The sequence below is a fragment of the Coturnix japonica genome, chromosome 13 (assembly GCF_001577835.2).
Source record: "Coturnix japonica isolate 7356 chromosome 13, Coturnix japonica 2.1, whole genome shotgun sequence".
In the NCBI taxonomy this organism is placed as follows: Eukaryota; Metazoa; Chordata; class Aves; order Galliformes; family Phasianidae; genus Coturnix; species Coturnix japonica.
Genome location: NC_029528.1, coordinates 15,148,276 through 15,169,128, shown reverse-complemented (window position 1 = coordinate 15,169,128; position 20,853 = coordinate 15,148,276). Strand labels below are relative to the sequence as shown.

General features: G+C 52.1%; 1 protein-coding gene across 1 annotated transcript; it reads right to left on the bottom strand.

Moving 5' to 3' along the window:
* Window positions 1–3,647: 3,647 nt before the first annotated feature.
* UBE2D2 (ubiquitin conjugating enzyme E2 D2) lies at window positions 3,648–20,814 on the bottom strand. Its single transcript, XM_015876254.2, has 7 exons — window positions 20,684–20,814; window positions 15,452–15,515; window positions 12,336–12,367; window positions 12,171–12,248; window positions 11,977–12,082; window positions 6,929–7,022; window positions 3,648–4,531 (listed from the first exon to the last, which is right to left on the bottom strand). The coding sequence occupies exons 1-7, from the start codon at window positions 20,705–20,707 to the stop codon at window positions 4,486–4,488; spliced, it is 444 nt and encodes a 147-aa protein (XP_015731740.1). The 5' UTR covers window positions 20,708–20,814; the 3' UTR covers window positions 3,648–4,485.
* Between the last annotated feature and the right edge of the window lie 39 nt (window positions 20,815–20,853).

The following is a 20,853-nucleotide window of genomic DNA, read 5'->3' as shown; positions in this document are numbered from 1 at the left end:
TGCGTCCCGAGCGTCGCCATTCAAATCAATGGGGCCGGGGGTTGGGGGGCGCTGCCCGGCGCTCGCACGGTTCTGTGTCCCGGTCCCGGTCCCGGTTCGGAGCGGGCGGCCCCGGGGATGCGCCGCGCGGTGCCGTCGGGGCGCGCAACGCTCAGCGCGTGTCCGCGGGGCTGAGCCCGGGCCGGATCGAGTTGCGGCCGGGGCCGCGTGTCCTTCGTCCTCCCGCAAGGTCGCGGCAGCGCGGATCGAGTGTCACCGCCCGGAGCGGCCGCGTCCCGCAGCGCCCCGCACCGCGAGTGTTTGCGATGGGGGCGGCGCGGGGCAGAGTCCGGGCGGAGAACGCGGGGACGGTGAGAGCGGGGTGGGGGCCGGGGGGGGCCCGCCGCCCTTTGCCCGGAGCCGATGGGCTTTTTGCAGCCCTGCCCGGGGCAAAGAAAGCGCGGAACGCCCCGAGCGCGGAGGAAGCGGCAGATAAGAGCGAGCCGCGGCCTCGCGGAGATGAAAGGAGACTGCGAGAGCCGCCCCGGGCCCCGCGGACAAAGAGCTCGTCCAATATTAACGAGGCCCCGCAGCCGGGGGAGCCCCACGCCCGCGCCGCCGCCCGCAGCTCCACGGGGCCGCTCGCTGCCACCGCGCCGCCCCCACTCGTGGTCCCGGAGCGGGGACGGGGCCGGGGGGGGGCTAAGGGGGGGGTCCAACGCTTCGCCTCCGGATTTGCATTTAAAGAGCGCTGTGAAAGGAGGGGGGCGGGGGGGGCAGCCGTGGTTCTGCCCCGTGTTGATCAGCGGGGGGCACCAGAGCGCCGGGATCCCCGGCCCGGCCCCATCCGCTGCCTCATGTCGCGCGTTGGGGGCTGCTCCCCGCGGACACCAGCGCTGCCCCCCGCCCCCCCCCCGCCCGGAGCCGCCGTGGGGCGGAGCAGCCGCGGCACCAACCACCGCCCCCCCCGTGCCGGCTCCGGAAGCTCCGTGCGCCGCGGGCAGCGCGGGGTTTGCACGGCGCAGATGGCGGCGGAGCTTCAAAGCGGCAGCTGAGCGGCACCACCGCCCCACGCAGCTGCCGGAGGCGTCGGGCCGGTGCGTGGGGATGCGGCTGTCACGGCGTGGAGCGGCCAGAAATGCCCGCGGGGCGGCTGCGGGCGTGGGGTTGTTTAGCGGGGTACGACGGCACGGCCGGACCGACGGACAGCACCGACATAGGGACAGCACTGAGCACAGGGACGGGCCCCATAGAGTCATTACCCAAAAACAGGGGCAGCACCGACACAGGGACAGCCCCAATATAGGAATAATCACCCCCAGCGTTGGGTCAGCAACTGACACAGGGACACACTGCAGCGGTGCTGTGTGTGTGTGTGTGTGTGGGGGGGGGGGGGGGGGGGGCAGGTGGGATCACTGCGGGCTCTCGGGGCACCGCATCTCGTGCCAAAGGAAAAAGGGGGAAAAGCAGAATGAAAGAAAGAGGAAGGGAAAAAGGAAACGGGACAAATAAACGGGGAGAGGAATAAAACAAAACGGAAACGAAACGAAACTGAAAATCCAAATGAGAATGAAATGAATCCAACAGCCCCAACAGCCCCGCGGAGCGGGCTCAGTTCCCGGAGCTCTGCTGCCGCCCCATGGCCGCACCGCAGCCCGGCCGTGATGCTCCGCTCTGATCTGAGCGGCACGAACAAGAAACGCGGACACGAGGCGTGAGGCCAAAAGCCCCGAGAGCGGCCGGGAACAGACACGAGGCCGATGGGGACGGGAGGGCGGGGACGGGACACACACAGAACGAGACGGACACGACACGAGAGGGAAGAAAGTGGCCGAGAAAAGCTCCGAAATGGGCAAAAAGAGGCAAACGGCGCAGGGAGCTGAACGGCACCGACGGCAGCGGACACGGCAGCGGGTCACAGCGCTGCTCCGAGCAGCTCCACGTGCAGCGCGGGGCGGGCACGGCACGACGCTCGTGGAGCAGAGCAGGGGGGGAACCCCCTTACAACTGCCGGCACAGCACGAAGAGCGCGGAGCTGCTGCTGCTGCTGCTGCTGCTGCACCCCAGTGGCCGCACAGCGCTGCTGCTGCTGCAGGGAGCACCGGGAGCAGGAGCACACACAGCACGTCGGTACCGGCTGAAAACAGCGGGTTACAAACGGACCGTGAAGAAGGTCAGGTCCTATGGAAGGTCCTGGCCAAACCCGCACGGCCCAGCACTCACACCTCGCCCCAGTTTGCTTCTTCTTGCCGTGCCCTCGGTGAGATTCCAAACTGCTTCATTTAAAGGGAGCAGCCACCCTAAACGGGATCCATCTGTGCTGAAGCTGTTACGTGGGACTCAATGCTGCGCTGCCATGCAGCTGCACTGCGGCCACCTGTGTGCACTGCTCCCTCACAGCTCTGACAGCCCCAGGATGGGACCAACAACAGCGGCCTCTGTTACAGGAGCCGCTCTCGGGGGCCTTGTTGGGAAGCGGCCGAGGGGGATCCCGGATCCTGCAGCACGGCTCCGTGTGCAGCACTCGGCCCCTCCCGTCTGTGAGCAGCACACGGCAGCACCGCCAGGGGAACAGGGACGGCCCCGGCCCCGTTAGGAGCAGGGATGGCCCCGTTCGGAGCAGGGATGGCCCCGTTAGGAGCAGGGATGGCCCCGTTAGGAGCAGGGATGGCTCCAATAGGGACAGGGATGGCTCCATTAGGAGCAGGGATGGCCCCGGGGCGGCTGCAGGAGCATCAGCGAGCATGGAGAAGAGCTGAGCCCCAGGTAAGGCCGGACACAGGAGGAGGCAGCAGCAGGTGCCTGATCCGGGCGTGCAGCCACCACATGCGCTGCAGCTCCAGCAGCCCGTGCATGTCGGAGCAGCACGGAGCACAGCACGGAGCACAGCACGGAGCACAGCACGGAGCACAGCGCGCAGCAGCAGCCCGTACACACAGCACGGCTCTCCCCTCCACCCCTGCACAGCCCCGAAGCTCACAGTGACAGCGGCAGGCGGACACAGCAGACGAGCAGCACAATTAGACCAAAGGCAGTGCACATTTATTCCTCGTTTGTGCAAGAGTGTCAAGATGCGACTGGGGGGGGCCGGGCCGCTCCTATGGGGAGCTGAGCCGCAGTGTGAGCTGCGGGGCCCACCTGGTACAGCTCGACTGGAGGAACTTGCAGACTCACCTACTCACACGACTGATGCTGGCAAATACACTCGTATACAAAGAAAAGTTCCAAACTACATTTGTCACTAGATTCAAGTGAAGACTTTGTTCAAAAAAGACACACACGGGTACAATCGGAAAGTGGACGAACATTTTGCAAATGTTTAGTGCAAAGTAATTATGGAAAAGCTACATCTCGTGACCGTCTGTGCTGACGTGTTTGGTGGTTTCTGACAGCCTGTAACATCCGTTCTTTGCATTATTACATCGGGTCCCGGCTCCCCGCAGCGCCCACGCGTGGGGATCGAACAGCGCCGGGCTCCGGGTCTAACGGCACCGCCCCTATGGGCACAGCCCGGCCCCATCGGGCCTGATGAGAACCGAACCGAACCGAACCGAACCGAACCGCTCCGTCATTTCCAGGCACCGCTCGGGAGGAGGAGAGCGAGATCCATCGTTAGCGTCAGCCTGCACCAAACTGCTCTCGGTAATTAAAAGCCTGCTCACACAGAGTTATATGTAATGACTGTAGTAATCAGTTTATTACACAGATTAATCATTCTCGAACGTACAGGCTGCGGGGGAGCAGCTGGGTTTTTAAATATACACAAGTTTTCCGTGGGATGGATTTTTTTACCCTTACATCCAGAAAGACCTAAGCAGTTAAAAAACTTAAGAAAAAGAAGAGCTATTAGCTATGTATTAACTGAAGAACCACGTACAAACCAAAAAGAGCATGAAGGAGGGGAGAGAGTCGAAACAAATCAACGTCACTCGACGCACTGATAGCTCTGAGAGCCCCGAGCCGCTCCAATGCCGGCCACACTCAGACCTCGGGCACGGGACGCGGGTCGGCTCGATCCGTGGGTCAGAGCCCAAACCTAAGGTGTAGGTCCTTCAGAATCAAACCAATACAGAGACAGCTTCGAGTTCTTCACCTTGTTGTTCATAACTGTTATGAGTTTAAAAGGATTCCACTTCAAAAAGCCTCCACGGACCAACAACTGCGCCCCGGAACTATGGAATCCACCCGAGCTCCGCCACTCCCGCTCTATCACCCAATTTAAACCAACAAGGAATGCTTTTAGGCTCACAAAGTTATGACTGAAGAACCGGCTTTTCACACACACACTTCTCTGCTAGGAGTCAATGTTGGTACGGGGAAATACAGTATTTCTAGTTTGTTGTTCCAAGTATGTACAACACGCAGCACTGCTGTATCAGGTAAACATGTGCACAGGGGAAGATGAGGCGTGGGCTCATAGAAAGCAGTCAAATGGAAATCAAAAGGACTTTCTCTTTCAGAGTTCCCCTATCTTTATTTGTAGAGGTTATCCAATAATTTCTTTAATTACATCGCATACTTCTGAGTCCATTCCCGAGCTATTCTGTTGTACCTGTGTGCATAAAAAGACATTGACTTAACACAACATCCCGCCAGCATCCAGCTCCGACAGCTCAGCCTGCAGCACCGCACCGACACAAGGCCCTGCAGCAGCACGGCTGCTCAGTGCCATTAGGAGGAGCCGATCAGAGCACAACAGGGACACAAACAAACAGCCCCTATTTAGGAGGGAAGGCCACTCTGTGATTCAAGGCACAGAGCAGCCCCAGAGCCGGTGCAACAAGTATTGTCAGGAAGGTTTCACCTGCTCCTCTCCCAGCTGTTGGATCCCAGAGCTGCTCCTGCAGCATTTTAAGTTGGGCATTCTGGAAAACCAAGATCAGCATCTCCCCCTCCCTCACCCCTCCTTCCTCCCCCAGGAAGTTCAGCCCAGTACCCGGGACACTCTGAGGTGCCAAACCCTGAAGGCTCCCGCTGCACTCAGCTTTATGCTCATGGCTACCAGGACACACAGACGTGGCCACAAGGAAGACCCAGGAAACTACAGGCCTGTGACCCCTAACATCTGTGCCTGGAAAGATGGAGCAGATGAGAGATGAGGTGATCAGAGACAGCCAGCACAGCTTCACCAAGGGCAGACTGTGTCTGACCCACCTGGTGGCCTTCTATGATAGAGCGATGGCACTGGTGAAGAAAGGAAGGTAAACTGCAGTCATCCATCTGGACTTCAAGGCCTTTGCCTTGGTCTCACACCACATCATCACGTCTAAACTGAAAATAAATTGATTTGAGGGGTTGACTAATCAGTGGATGAGGAATTGGTTGGTCACAGCCAGAGCCTTGCAGTCAACAGCTCCCTGACCACGTGGAGGCTGGTCACAAGCAGTGAGCCCAAGGGTCCATCTTAGTGCTCTTCAATGCCTTTATGAATGACTCAGACAGTGGAATCAAGTACATCCTCAGCAAGTTTGGTGATGACACCAAGATGGGCAGCACAGTTGATATGATAGAAGGGAGAGATGCCATCCAGAGGGACCTGGACAGCCTTGAGAAGCGGGCACACATGAATCAAAGAAGGTTGCATACAGACTGGCAGAAGACCTCACTGAGAGCAGCCCTGCAAAGACTGAGGGGCTCTAGTGAACTAAAATCTGATATGAGCCAGCAGTGTGAGCTCACAGCCTGGAAGGACAACAGTACCCTGGGCTGCACCAACAGAGGGACATGACCAGGAGGGTGAGGATGGGGATTGTCCCATTCTGCTCTGCCCTCATGAGGCCCCACATGGAATGCTGCACCCAGGCCCTGGACCTTCAGCACAGGACAGACACAGGGCTATTGGAGCAGGTCCAGAGGAGGCCAAGACGACATTCTGAATGTTGTGGCACCTTGCTCACAAAGAAAGCCTGAGGAAGCCAGACTTGTTTAGTGTAGAGAAGAAAAGGCTCTGGGGAGACCTCACTGACCCTCCAAGTACCTGAAGAGAGCTTATAAATAGGAAGGAGATTGACTTCTTACATGATCTGACAGCAACAGGACAAGGGGGAGTGGTTTTAAACTAAAAGAGGGGAGACTTAAGTTACACGGTGAGAAGAAAATTCTTTACTCAGATGGTGGTGAGGCATTGCCTGCCTGGATGAGCTGTGGGTATCCCAGGCCATGGATGGGGCCCTGGGCAGCCTGAGCTGATAGGGGGCAACCGGCCCATAGCAAGGGGATTGGAACTGGATGGACTCTAAGGTCCCTTCCAACCCAAACCATTCTAAACTTCTACGTTTAAACTGGTGCTTTTAAACAGAACAATTAAAACCTTCTCATTAGTGGACTTGTCTTCAGTTTGGCAGTTCACTTCAGAAGAAGCCTGTGTCCTCCCACCCTCTCTCTACACTGCTTGTTCTTTTCTTGGGTCATCAAATGAAGATGAAATATAGTATTTTGTTATTTCTTTGCTTGCATGACTCCATCACCAACAGCCAACATGGAAATATTCTCCCACCAAAGTAACTTGTTCTCCCTCTGCTGGTTATGTAGGATTAAAGCACACAGTAAAGCAGATGAGATTTTAGAAGCCTGAACTTAGAATCATATGAAACAGATCTGCATTGTTCACATTTTCATTAAGCAAACCTGCAATTAACAGCTACCACACTAATGAAAAACTATCGTGTAGGATGAAAATGCAGCAAGAAACACAAAAAGCAAAGTCTCTGCTTACTTTAACTTTACTTCTACCAGAAGATGTGTCTTTTTCCTACAGCAATGAAAAGCTGCCAGAACAGCTGTACTATACGACCCATGGAAACCTAAATACACCACGTTTACAGAGTTAGAAAGGAAAAAAAAACAAAGCTTGCACTTCTCTGAGAAGTGTTTTGTTGTTGTTTCTTTTTGAGTTCCCTTTTGCTATTTAAGCACCTGTTTACGTTACACTTTTGGCTTCCATACTTACTTTTCTCTATCTGTTTTGTAGATCCGTGCAATCTCAGGCACTAAAGGATCATCTGGATTGGGATCACACAACAGAGAACAGATGGACAAAAGTACTAGGGAGAGAGAAAAAACACCGCATTAGTTCAGACACAGCTGAAGGCACATGCAGAACTCAGGCAGCCTATTTGCTTCCCCCAGGCATTAGTATTAGCAGCATTTCCTAAACGATGTGCAGTAATCCCACATACTTCAGACAAGCCGTATTGAACAGAAGTTCTTAACTAATCAACCGTGTGTAATAACAAGTTTCTCCAATCTCACCACCATGACTGGGAATCTTCTGGACAGGAAAACCCCATTAGAACCTTGAAATCCTAAGGGAGAAGTGGACTGTATGAAAGTCTTCTCAGCAGAATACCTGCTACTACACTTGAAATGCAGCTTCTGCGTTCACACCAGACACAGAGCACTGAGCACAGAAGCATCAGTACAAATAGGTACTGTATACATCCCAGAAGCCACGTCCCACTCACATGATGCTGCCTAGCATAGCACCAACCTTCATCCACATAAGGAGCCACAAGACTACAGACAGATGTGCACATTCCTACACTCACAGCAAAGCAGAAGAGATGAAAAGGAGCAAGTCATAAGCAAAGCACATCAGGACAATACTACATGAAGCACATCAAGGGCTTCTTGCCCTCTGAGGAATGCCAAACGTTTCTTTGATTATAACTGGCTGAATGTAATACAAACAGTGCCACTCCATGCGTCCCCCTTCATCAACAGCACTAACAGAGCTGTCTCAAGGCCTCTTCCAAGCACGTCAGAGATGGCAGCAACTACAAGTTCTTTTCTGGTCTCAAGAACTTCAGTACCAGCCATCTCTTGCACCAATTAAGTTCCACAAACTTATAGTTTAAGGAACAACTGGAATTTAAGCTTTAAATCCAGTACTGCCAATTTCACTCTGTGCTCAGGACTTTCTACTGTCCACTTGTAATTAAAAAAGAGAGAGCATTCTGCACAATCAATTACCCCTTGGACCATTCCGACAGCTACCTGTCTGAACACAGCTTCAGAGCTTAATGATTTCAGCTGTGTGCTAGAGGCACACAGGAACCACCAGACCTGAACTGCTGTCCCTTACCAAGGCTGAAAGAGAAGGTGGACGAGGCTGTAAGAGACACAGCATCGCATCACCTGTAGCTCTTTCCACCAGCTTCAGCTTTGTTCTCTCCGCCATCTCAGACACACCTGCAGCCAGTGTGGCCTGAGCACAGCAGGTTCCTGTAGCTCCTCTCCTGTGGCCTTTGTCTTTGTATTTGCCAGACTCCTTGCACACCTCCCCGTAGCCCTTTCCCAGCACAGGCAGCAGGAAGGACAGGGTGCTGCTCTGTGCACACAGGGCTACAGCAACCCTCAATGACTCTCCCTTACCATGACCAACTCAACTTTTAAGCTAAGGGCAAAGAGCACTCAAGTATATAAACAGAATGAGAACAGAGCAGCTGTCCCTTAAAGAGAAGTTATCCCTGTAGAGTCTATTCCTATAAGGGGCAAAAGGCCTCATCAGACCAGGCCAGTCTTCTCCCACCAAAACATCTGTTTCTAAGGAGAGGGCAAACAAAGATTGTACCAAGAAAGTTCCTGTTACTGTACTGACAAAGCAATGGGAGTTCCTTTCAATGTCAGGATAACAATGTATGTGCTGAGCTACCGACCCTGGCTCAAGTCACACCGTCATCTCAAGATCACCATTTAGTCAGAACTCTTCTGTGCTGCCATGGAGCAGGAATACAGAGGAAGCCCAGCACTGGTTGTTGTACACCACACCAATATCACAAGTCCACCCACCCTGCTCTGCTCCAGACGCATCACAAACATTATACCAGCAAGTTCTTACCCTAGAAAGGCATTAGTTATCATAGATAACATGCCGCCAGCTCTGACAGCATTTCACTTTCTGATCTCGCCTGTACACAGATGCATGTTGTTTGATATCAAAGCAATGAAGCTCAGGTTTAGCTTAGCTTGACACTCTGGGGACCACAAAATCTTAGACAGCATATACATGAGATTAGGCCACATCACTGCTCAGGAAGTCAACTCCATTCCGGGGGCCTTATCCAGTTCTCCTACTCCTCAGAACAGCTGAGGTTCCTCCTTTCCTAACCATCAGCCTGGCAGCTAAAACCCTCCACAGGTAGGTCCAGTTTGTTCTTGGGGCAGCTGGCAGCCAGCTGCTGCTGTGAAGGTGAAGGACTCGCAGGCTTCCTTCTGAGAACACACAGAGAGCACTCTGAGATGGTTTTACAAAGCTTCTCTTAGCAACTTTCAGCTCTGCACGTGGAGCTGACTGCATCAGGACTACTGTGAATACCAAGGCAGAAGCTGCACAGCCCTCCCTGTGTACAGCACAGGCAGTCATTCCGCATGCCATCATACGGAAAGGCTCTGAAGTGTATTTTGGGAGATACAGAATGCAAAGTATTTGACTGCTGAATGCGTTTCTAAGTTTTAACATTTCTAGCAACCAGCCCCAAAAATGATACCACACACACTGAGCTTTAGGCACTTTGTTTTTTTTTTTTTAAATCTTTAGCATCCTTTTTTCCCCCCTTTTATTCCTTGTTTTAATCCTTACTATCTTTACAGCTGAGATATTCTGCAATTTGATAAGCTGACTTTGAACAAATCACTTCATTTTCTGTATGTGAGAACAAGGAACCATGAAATCCACTGAGGTTCTACCCTCTAACCCAACCATTACTGAAGAAATACTTCAGGTTAACACTCAACTCACACACTACTTGCCATGCTCAAGACAAAGGAGGGTTATCCCAAATATGCCTGAGAACAATTAAAAGCAGGGGAAGACACTTTATTCTTGTTACAGAATCTTATTTACTAGGACAGTGATAACATTTCTAAGTCTATGCATTCTGCTTAAGCTCTGGAATCAAGGCAACCACCAAGGTGTGTTTACAACTAGATTTAGAGATTATTTATTCAACAATATGTTCACTTCAGAATTACTAACAGAGTTACTTGTACTATTTCAGAAGTTCAGTGCTGTTGTACCTGTTCTCCAAAATCCATTTTGAAGAAAGAAAGAGAACAAACCCAAGATAGTCACCTCTACCACCACAGCCACAATCACCTCTAATTACTTACAGTGGTAGAGAAACTTCCTTGTTTATTTAGCAGCCTGAAATCAAGGTTCTGCCCTAAACTATCTCACCCAGCAAAGAGGGCACTGCAAACCACTTAAACTTCCCCCTTACAGGGGAGAGTGAGAAGCAGCACAATCAAGAAACCTGGACTACGACACAGTAACTGCAACACAACAGGCCATCGGTGGGAGCTGCTGGTAACGTCATCTTCCTGATGCCTCAGAAAGAAGCTGCAAATGATAAGCTGTCAAATAGAAGAACTGTTTCTAGTCTTCCCCTGATTTCTGTATCAGTAGAGAAAGCACCTTTCCTCACACCCACGGTGCTGCTTTTGAAGGGCTGTAAGGCATTAGTTATTCAGCACAAAGCTGAAGTCCTGTTATTCACAGGAATTACCTAACCCAGTAGCTTTTCCTATTAGCAACACATTTACTCTTCAGTGCGACTAACCAGGAAGTCACCAGGGAGCTGAAATAGCCCCAAAGTCTGTAACAATGCGGCTGCAGCCTCACTGAAAACAAGATTTCCACCCTAGAAGACTGACATTGTCTTTGTAAAATGTATTTGTACTTGATCAAGACAGCAACGCTGCTTCTGACTCCTGCCCGTTGGTAATTTTGTCTGCTTTCTGACAGAAAGCATCTCTTCTTTATGACAGGAATCACCCATCAGCATTTCTTTTGCTGCTTTTAACTCCCATCATGACTTAACACCAAGTGAACCCTGCTAAGACTTCGCACTGGTTAGGATCTGCATGCATCCTGTGCTACACAAAGAAGAGTGTGCAGCCAGCTCATATGAAAGCACAATGAGACAACTGGTCAGTAATACATATGCACCCAACCTCAGGAAGCATGCTTTAGGAGGAGAGGTGGTGACAGAATGGCCACACTGATCCCATGGCTTACTCCAGCTAAACCAGGAGGATGCAGTTTGAAGAGGGTCAGAAAAAGGAGTTCAAGGCAGAGGAAGAAAGGAGCAGGAAAAGCACAGTGCAGCTGGATGTGGTTCATAACATTAAGTCCAGGTATATTTTGTGATGAAAGCTCCCTGACGGCCATTAATAGCAAGTCTGCTGATGCTCTCAACAAGCCTCTTAAATTCTCACCCTACTTCTGTCACGGTCTCAGTATATATTCCCATATCTTCAAACACGCTATTTATCATCCCACCGAATGTCTGCTAACTTCAGAACCCCTAAGACAAGTGAAAATAACATATCATGCCACACTACATGCTCTGCAGCCGTACAATTCTAACTGATTACATTCCGATTACATGTTGTACATGTTAATACTACCTCAGTACGTCCAACAGTAGCGGGTGCTCTACTGAAAGCATTCATAAAGAAAGCTACAAGCACAATGTTGTGCTCTTTACTGACACTCTTCAGTTTTCAAGTTGCAGTAAAGACCTTCAGCTTTGTGCACAGCAGATTCACTTCCATCAAGAGACAAGATATTGCTTTGCCTTTCCAGCTCTGTTCCCATGTTTCTGTCACCCTTTTTTAAAAGGCCGCTGCCATTTTCCTACATATTTTACTTTGCATACAGTTTCAACACTGGAATCTTCTTCTGTCACATGTTTTTAAGTTGAAATGTTTGTCCTAAAGTACAGCTTCCTGCATGGAATGGCCAAGACTAAGAACATAATTCAGTAAGACCTACTGCATCTCTGAGCAAAACCAAACAGCCTCCCAAGGGTCAAAGAAACTGGGTGATCCAGGGCTTGTGTAGAACAGGTTACAAGCTACACACGGGGCCACAGGACTGAAGCTGTGATCACAGCAGCAGTTCATACTAAGATAACAGCATTTTATTTTTTACATTCTAAACCCAGGTCAGTAATTCATTACAGCAGAGTAAAATTAAGTGAGCATTGGAGGTACCTTTTGAAATAGTTAGAGCTGGTGACCACTGTGATCTTAGAATATCAAGACAAATGCTGCCATTACTGTTAATATTTGGATGATAGATTCTTGTTGTAAATGCAACCTGTAGAAGAAGGAGAATTTCAGTGTAGGCTCACAAATGTACATCACACCACACGGTAATGAATAGATCTATGGCACGAGGCACTTACCTTAGGTGGTTTGAAAGGATAGTCCGTTGGAAAGTGAATTGTCAAGAAGAATACTCCACCTTGATATGGACTGTCATTCTGTTAATGAAAAGGAATCGTTGCAGTTCAAGTTTTTACAAGAAGGCTGGTCATAGGAACTATGAACATCAATTCTCTCATACTTACTGGTCCCATTATTGTAGCTTGCCAATGGAACACTGAAAAAGAGAGAGATTTACTTTGATTTGGAGAAGCTCAAGTAATGAATACTTAATGTCAAGAGAAAGCAGTACAGAGCAGTCCATTTTAAAAACAAAACCTTCTGAAAAACTGCAAGGACACCAGCCAAAAGGCTGAACAGAGACAGGGTGATGTACTCTATGTTTCATGGCCATTTGGTGCACTCTTCCTGTAATTGCTGTGGTAGCATCCCTGTGCTGCACCCAGAAAGAAACCCCATCAAGATAAAACCACAGAGTTCACTCATCGCTCCAAACCCAACAAGTTTGAGCATTCAGTTCTGTAGTTTCCAGTGAAAGTCTACCTGAAGCAAAGCCCAGCTTCCAACAGCCGTACTGCCCTTTCAGAGGGAGTTATAGCAAAGGCACAGCGCAAGTTCATCCCTTTCCTCAAGAGGATCTCTCCTGTGTGGCTCCTTAACTGAACAAAGGGTAGGCCTAAGCCTTGTGTACACCATGTGTGAGGAGTTCACCTACAGTCAGCAGAGCCCTGACCGAACATTCAACTGCAGCCTCCACAGAAGCAGGAAAATTTCATTAAAGCAACAGAAAGTAATACAAGAACATGACAATGAGTCTGCTAAACACTTGAGACCAATGTGCCAGAATACTTTATGTTAAATGGAAAAAAATTAAGTCTCACTCATATGCATCTGTCCAAGAGAACATCTTAATCTGGTAATACAGAAGGCTCGTGAAGAACATCTTTATGCTGCAGAACATAAGGAAAATAATCAGTGCTGTTAATCTGTAATCAAGTTCCCAATATTTACTCCAGGGTTCTTGCTTTCTCCTACCACCCCAAGGTTCTCAGCACACTGGCTTAACAAATTATTTCTCAGGTATCATGGGAATTCTCTGCCAGGACGTTGGCTGCCCCATGTCTTTACAAGTGGGGAGCAGAACACAAGCTGACTCCAGTATACAAAACAAATCTGTAAGGCACAGAGGTTGAATCCATCTGCAGCTGTGCACTTAGTGTGCAACCAGCATTCCCAACTTCCACCACCACCCTGGCCAAAGAGTAACTGTGACACAGTAGCACGGTATGTCCTACTCTGAGCTGGTTTTAATTACACACTGTACAGGCGCTACAACTGAGTATGAGCTCAGAACAAATGGAAAAAGGCAGAGCAGAAACAGCCCAGCCAAGACTCCGGTACAACAGCAGCTGGTCCAAGGAGCAGGTTCTGTAACAAAGGGTGTTACAGCTGCTGGCAGCAGCTAGCATGGAAAAGCTACAGTGTAGCCTCATGCCTTCAAATGCAACATTCACCATCTAAAAGGTTCGGACAGCTTCAGAGCAAGTCCGCTGATGGTAACTGGAGGGGGAGAGGACTGAACAAGAGGACAAAAAGCCAACGAGGAGCACAGCTTACCACTAAAGAACCAGAGATTTTCACATGCATCAGTAGATGCTGGTTAGGACTGACTACAGCTGTGCTGGAATATGGATAAATACTGGATGTCAACTTGAACAAGGCATCCCAGGCAGGCCTAGAGCACAGGGAGCACTGTAAGAAAGGCAGCTCCCCACTGCTGTCCCTGCTATCAGTGGATCTACCATTAAGGTGACGTAAAGACCCGAGTGTTACTGCCAGATCAGGAAGGCATTGAGGCAGCCCTCAGCCACACAGAGCAGCTCAGGTTTCCACCTTCACACAACCCCAGGTTGTCTTTGACACACTTCTAAAACAAAGTAGTTCATTATGGCACAAGTCAAACCTGCGAGTTGGTGGGAAGCAAACCCTCAGCTGGGCTCTGCTCCCTCTGAACCCCTCCCACACAGCTGAGGGCTCCTTAGGAACACCATTCCTAAAGCAGGGAAGGTGCAGGATAACAACAAGTCTGTGAGTACTGCTAAAACCCCTCTGCACGGGGTACAGCTTCCACCTGCTGGAAGGCAATGCTGCACAGTAATGCCTCCACACACACACAATAACCAGCCTTTACATTCTTTGGTGAAGGGCTCTTTTTTAACCGGGTCTCGGACTCAAGAATGTAAGTTTCTGTACAATGCAGAACTTCCAAACAGCTCCGAAGAGTTTAAATGCTAAAACTGATCAGAGTATGTCTCGTAAAAAGATCACCTGAGCTTAAGAGCTGAGCACAGACGGACGCCTCCCTTCTTCAACATTCCTTACTCCTACATCCTGGATGCTACACTGAGCAGCCCTGTCAGAGATGCTGCTCAGCTGGATGCGTGCTGCTTAGTGAGCACCTCAGTAACAGCTGATTAGAGAACAGGTTTGCAGCATACCGTACCATGCAGCTTCAGGATCCTCTTCTTGCACTTCGCCTCATAGCTAAGCACCCACATACAAACGCAGTGACAAGGCTGTCACTACAGCAAGACCTGTACATCCCAATTCTGCACACTCAGAAGTCCCCAAGAAGCGTCACATTAAGTCCTGCCTCAAGGTCTCAACTTGTTTTTCAGTCCTTATACTGACACACTCTGTAGTGCAACAGCACAAACCAATTAAAAACAAACAGCTTTATTAAGTGTTCCTGTATCTTAAAACCTAAAAATCCTTTATAATTCTCATTAGTTTTCCTTCCACTCACATTTCACCTCGCTACCTTCACAGACTGTACGTTACCTTTTTAGGAAACGCAGTGGTTGCTTTAAGTCCTGTGTAAAACACAGTTAACTGTGACCTTGATGTCCCACCACCCAGCATTAGGAGCAGATTGCTTTACTTCCACAGGACCACGTGACCACACTATATATAATTCAGGTACCAAACAAGTTCAGGCAGCTGGAGGGGGCTGCTCACTGGTTGGGCCAGGGCAGGACTGAAACTCGCTGCCTGCAAACGCTGGTACAAGAATGTCAGAGCACTGGGAGAGGAAAGGGAGCTGCCCTGTGGAATGGGCACAGACCTCAGGTGATCCACAGGGATGGTATTACCCAACAGCAACAAGTGTCAGGCTGATATGGGAACAGACTCCAGTGCTCCAACCCAGGGCACAGACAAGTTCTCCTTATGGAGGATCTCGCTGTCCCGTTTTAGAAGGAAAGCAGGGACCACAAGCGCACACTGATAGTGGCATACTTACTGTCATCACCAACAGGCCCTGCTGAACACTGTGCTGGAGGATCACGTGCCAGATCATTCAACTCCTAGAAAAACAAAACACAGAACAGTTGTTTTATTTGATTTCAACACCAATCACGTTACTGCTATAAAAGCTGCTGGTAGCACGCGGGCAATTACTCCAGCTCTTAGTGGGAGTATTGCTCATCAGCTTCATCCTTTGGAGAGGTGAGGCCACAGAATGGGAGCACCAACCTGAACAAGGGGATCCCACCTCCCTGTGGATTTGGGCTGACACAGACACTGAGCGTGCAGCACCTGCAGCAGCTACAGCACACCTGAAGGTGGGCAGCACCTCCAAGGGTCTCCATTGAATAAGAGGGAAGCCCTTCAGAGTCGCAAGTCAGTTCTGAGCTGCCAATTTTAGCCCTGTGAGGATTCCCTTCTTCCTCGCTGCCTGAAACATGAGCCAGCAAAGAGATCCAGAAAGAAATCATTCCCCATCATCACACTTTACACCACCCACTGCACACCTGTTCTAAGTCCAGAACATTAAATACATCAAGATCAAACCCGAGCTACAGAGCTCTGCTTCATCCTACAGCAGCGTGTGTGCAACGGCACTCACAGAGAGGTGGTCTTAGAAACACGGCCCCCCTCAGATCCAGATCCTCTCACTCCCTATATACACACACAGTAAGTACAGGCATAAGAACTTAGAAGTAACAATAAAAATTCAGGAGCAGAGCTCATTTCTCTAAGAGGCTGCAATAACTGTGTGAAGCACAGTAACTTCCGAATGCCATTGACCCCGATCTCCTGGAGAAGGCAATTTAATGTCACACTACTCAGAACTCCAAACACATCCATTAGAAAAGCCTCTTCTCTGCATCAGCTGGCAGCCTCTTCACTCCCATTGCGCACACCTACAATGCAACAAGGCCACGCTGGGAAGGAATACCATTGCAAGAGCACACCTGGGCCGTGTCAGACCACAAACTACCGGTGCCTGCTCCCACTCAGCCTGGGACACAGAACAGCCCCATCCAGGAGCAGCACCTTGCATTTGGCCTGGATCCACCTCACAAGGGTCACATGAGGCCATCTCAGTTCCCTGGGTGTCACCCCCTCCCTCCAACACATCAGCTGCCCGTCCCTGCCCTCACTGCCATCCATCTCACTGGTGCATTCCCACAGCACAGGGCTTCCTGGCAGGGCACACATATCACACTTAACATGCCTTTCTGTGCATACCAGCCAGAATTCTACTAGTCACAGACTTGAAGGGCTGAGTTTAAAAACAGGAATGCCAGTTACATGCAGCTACACCTGTCCATGCACAAAGCACTGCTGCAGCACAAGGCCAGACCTCTGCATCCATCCAGGTTACCTTGCCTTTAAAAGCTCCCTGTGAGGCTCCCAAGGCACAGCCAGCACCCCCAGCCCACACAGAGCCAGCAGCTCAGCACAGCTCAGCCCTGCTCTGCCACCACCTGCCGCCCTGCCCCCAGCACTGCATTTCAGAGCCGGCCCGTGCATTCTGAGTGCAGCTGAGTGGGGGCTCCGGCAGCAGCACAAGGAGCTCTCAAAAACAGCAGCCTCCAAGTTTTCACTTCAAGTTCAACCTCACACAAGTTCCAAGTTTCAATTCGTTTCTTTGTAACCTCCAGAGATGCTGGTGTCAGATGCAGGAGTTGAGCAGACAATGAGCCCCGCGCTGCCCATCTGCTGCATGGCAGGGAGGCCCCGGCCAGGACACAGGGCTGGGTGTAAGGACGCTGCTCTTTGCTGTTCTTTCACAGGCTGCAGCAGAACAAGCAGCACCAAGAACTCAGCTGTGTGTGAGGAGAGCTGCTGTGCTGGGGCAGCTCCCAAACCCCATCAGATCGGACTCCAAGCAGCCAAAGATTATGCAAAGCCGTGGTCCTTCCTCCTCACTCCAGCAGTTTGAGCTGCTTTCAGAAGCTCTAATTGACTCAGAGACCACATCATTAGCTCGATTGTAAGCCTTATTTTCACTTACAGCAGCAGCAACCTGACGGCAAAATAAGCTTTTAATCTGTCTTCAGTGAGAATCTCTGCCTGGAGCCCCACATCCCTCAGTGACACCCAGCCCAGGACCAGCCACACAACTGGGGCTTCACTCATCAAAAAGGAACTCAGGGCCACGCTCAGCACACAGGGCAGGCTGTGAAGCTCAGGCACCGTTTGTCAAGGCAGCACTCACAATTCCAGCATCCTACTGTGGGTCCCAAAGGCACTTCTGGTCCACAGGACCACAATCCCAACATGTCCCACATTCTAAGGGTGCTTCTTCCCAACAACAGATACATCTTAATCTTCACAAGGATTTTAATCCTTCTCCTTTTACAGATTCTGCCTTCCCAGGGCACAGAACAGCTCAGACCCACTGACCTTCTCGACTTCTAACAACACGTGCACATGAGAAGGGCAGTGTAAGGAAAGCCAAGCAATGAAACACAGAGCAGGGCAGGGTACACGCCATGAACCAGCTCTGCTGTAACCACCAGTCAATCACCTTTCATCTTTCTTCAAAGCAGGGACACCAAAGCAGCACGTAACTTCCTCCTGGCAATGCAGCACAGCCCAGGCACCAGGCAGGAGACCCAGCAGCAGCCGCTGGGCTGCATCGCTCCAACACAGCCAGCAGCTCCAGAGGAAGCACCGAGCTGCAGCCACCAACTGCTGCCAGGCCCAACTCACAGCACGGGCACAACAGTTCAGAGGCATCACGCACACAAACCACTCAGTGCTGCTCAGTTACCCAGTAACACCAACACAACCCACCCAGCAGCCCAACAGCAGCATCACCACAGACACCTGACAGCTGGCTGCTTTACAGTAGTAAGCCAGCATCCCCAGCACAGCTCCTCGTTCCCCAGCTCCCCCACTGCAGGGCTCCACCAAGCAGCTCCCACAGGGAGCCCACAGTGGACAAAGTTCTCCTTCCTCTTGCTATCCTGCTCCAAGCACAGCTCTGCTTGCTCCATTATGGGGTAGGGATGTGGCTGAACCCCAAATGCTGAGGCTGAAACCCTGATCATTTGTTATGGCCCTCCAGCATTACCTCTCCCCCAGCTCTGTATGCCTTCACGTGGCACTTCTAAGAGATAACGATGACCAACTACATGTTATAACAAACTGCTACCCCCACACTTCATGGCTACTTTGGCCACTGTGACTGCATACACCCCAGTCTGCCCAAACCGAAGCACTTCTAAAGCCTGGAGCTCCTCTCTTGTAAAACCCAAGGGCCAGCCCACACCTGGGGAGAATTAAGAGCACTGCAGGAACACAAGGAGCAACTTGATGGCAGCTCCCCCATGGGTGATCCCCCAGCAGCATCTGCTCTGAGAACAGCTGCAGAGCTGCCACAGCAGCTCCAGGCCCCAACAGCCCATCAGCCCCACAGCTGGCAGCACCTCCATGCACACAGTGGAGCCTTCTGATCAGATGGAAACAGCCCTGGGCCCTGCCCTGCTTCCAGCCCATGGGGCTCAGCCTGCCAGACTCTGCTTCGTGCAACAGCAGCTACAGGGCATCAGGTTTGTTCGCTCCTGGGATTTGCTGCTCATTCCTGAAGGTCTCATCCCTGTGTTGTCCAAGAACTCTGGAGAAAGCCTCATGCATGGTCTGCAGTAGGGAACAAAATGCAAAGTACCAAGCACAAATAGCAGTGGCACAATGCAGACACAAACAGTGGTGTATCGAGACTGAGAGTACCCTCCAAAAATGCCTAAGCAGCAGCTTTTCTTACCATTGCTTCTTTGTACACAAGCCTACTGGGATTAGTTCCACTTAATCCACACTCTACAGCCTTTTGTTCCTGTCACCAGGTGCAACAGCAGCAGCTGGAGCCACTGATCAGGACAGGGCCATCACTGCAGGAGCACAACACGAGGTGGGATGTGGGATGGGTGCTCCCATGGAGCTCAGCACAGCTGAGTGCAGACAGACACTGGTAGCAGCTGAGCGAGGCACCGCAGCACTCCTCCACCTGCAGCCTGACTCCAGCTCACTCAGAGCACCCAGACAAGCAGCTGTGTATCCCATCACAGCCCTGACCGAAGCTTTTTGCTGGCAGCCCCATCACAGCACCAAGTGCACTGCACTGCTCAGTGCTTCGCTGAGCTCCGTGCACCACATCCCACTGCTTCCCCACTTGTGAGGGCCCTACAACCCAATGCAGCCCATCCTGCCTCAGGTTCTTCACCCCTGAGGAGCAGCACAAACATCCCACCCACAAACAAGCAATGCTCACCGAGGGACAGCAGCTCCATTTCTATTGCTGAAGCACTGACCATGAGCAGCAAGCAAAGCAAACACTGTTTAGAGGCAGAAGATGTGCTGATCTCCCGGGTGGCCCTGAGGAAGGCACAGCCCCGCACTGCCCAGCTCCCCGTGCCCCGCACTCACATCTGGGCGCTCCCGGTGCTGTTCCAGACCCACGGTGCCCTCCAGCCCCAGCGGCTTCCAGAACAGGAGTGGAGCTGGGTGTGCTGGGGAAGCGGCCTTGCTCAGCCTCCACGCTGTGCGAAGTATCGCCACATTAAGGGACTGAAAGTGTCGGATCTGACTGATAGTGCAGTGGAACGCTGCTTGCTTATGTAACCCGTTACTGTGCGACTTCCAGCAACTAAAATTACCCCGGAACCCTTCCCTTGCAGGGCCGGGCCATCCGCGGCACACACAGAACCCATCGATCTCCTCAGCTCTAACACCGAGCGGCGGGGCCCACCGAGCTCCGGGAGCTGCAGCACAGGCCGCGATCACGGCAAAGGCCCCAAACGCGGCCCCAGCTGCCGATGAGGAGCAAAGCGGGGCCGGGCCGCAGCCCAGCGGCCCCAGTGAAGCATCGAGGCCGTGCCCGGCCGTGCCGCTATCAGCGCCGAGCACCGCGAGCCGCCCCCGAGCTTAGGCCGCAGCTCCCGGTTCACACCCGCCCGTGCCGCCCCGGCCCCCGCAGCGCCGGGCCCGCTCCGCTCCGGAACCTGCGGGCCGAGGCCCCACGCCCCCTGGCGGAACCCGGGGCTCCCCGGGGCCACGTTGCGGCCCAGGAGCGGGGGGGGGGGAGCGAGGGGCGAGAAGGCCGCGGGGCAGCGAGTCCCGGTACCGCAGCGGGCTGGGCACAGCCGTGAGGCCGAGCTGTGAGGCCCAGCCTTAAGGCCCAGCCTCCCCCCGCGGCCTGTCCCGGCCTCGCCCCGCTCGGTGCCCGGTCCCGGCCCGTCCTTACCTTGTGGATTCTCTTGAGCGCCATTATGTGTGTGTGTGTGTGTGTGTGTGTGTGTGTGTGTGTGTGTGTGTGTGTGGGCGCTGTGGGCGCGGGCTGGGGGCGGCCGCGGGGAACTACTTTGTGCGGGGGAGGGGACGAGGAGGAGGAGAGTGAGGAGCTGGCGGAGCGGG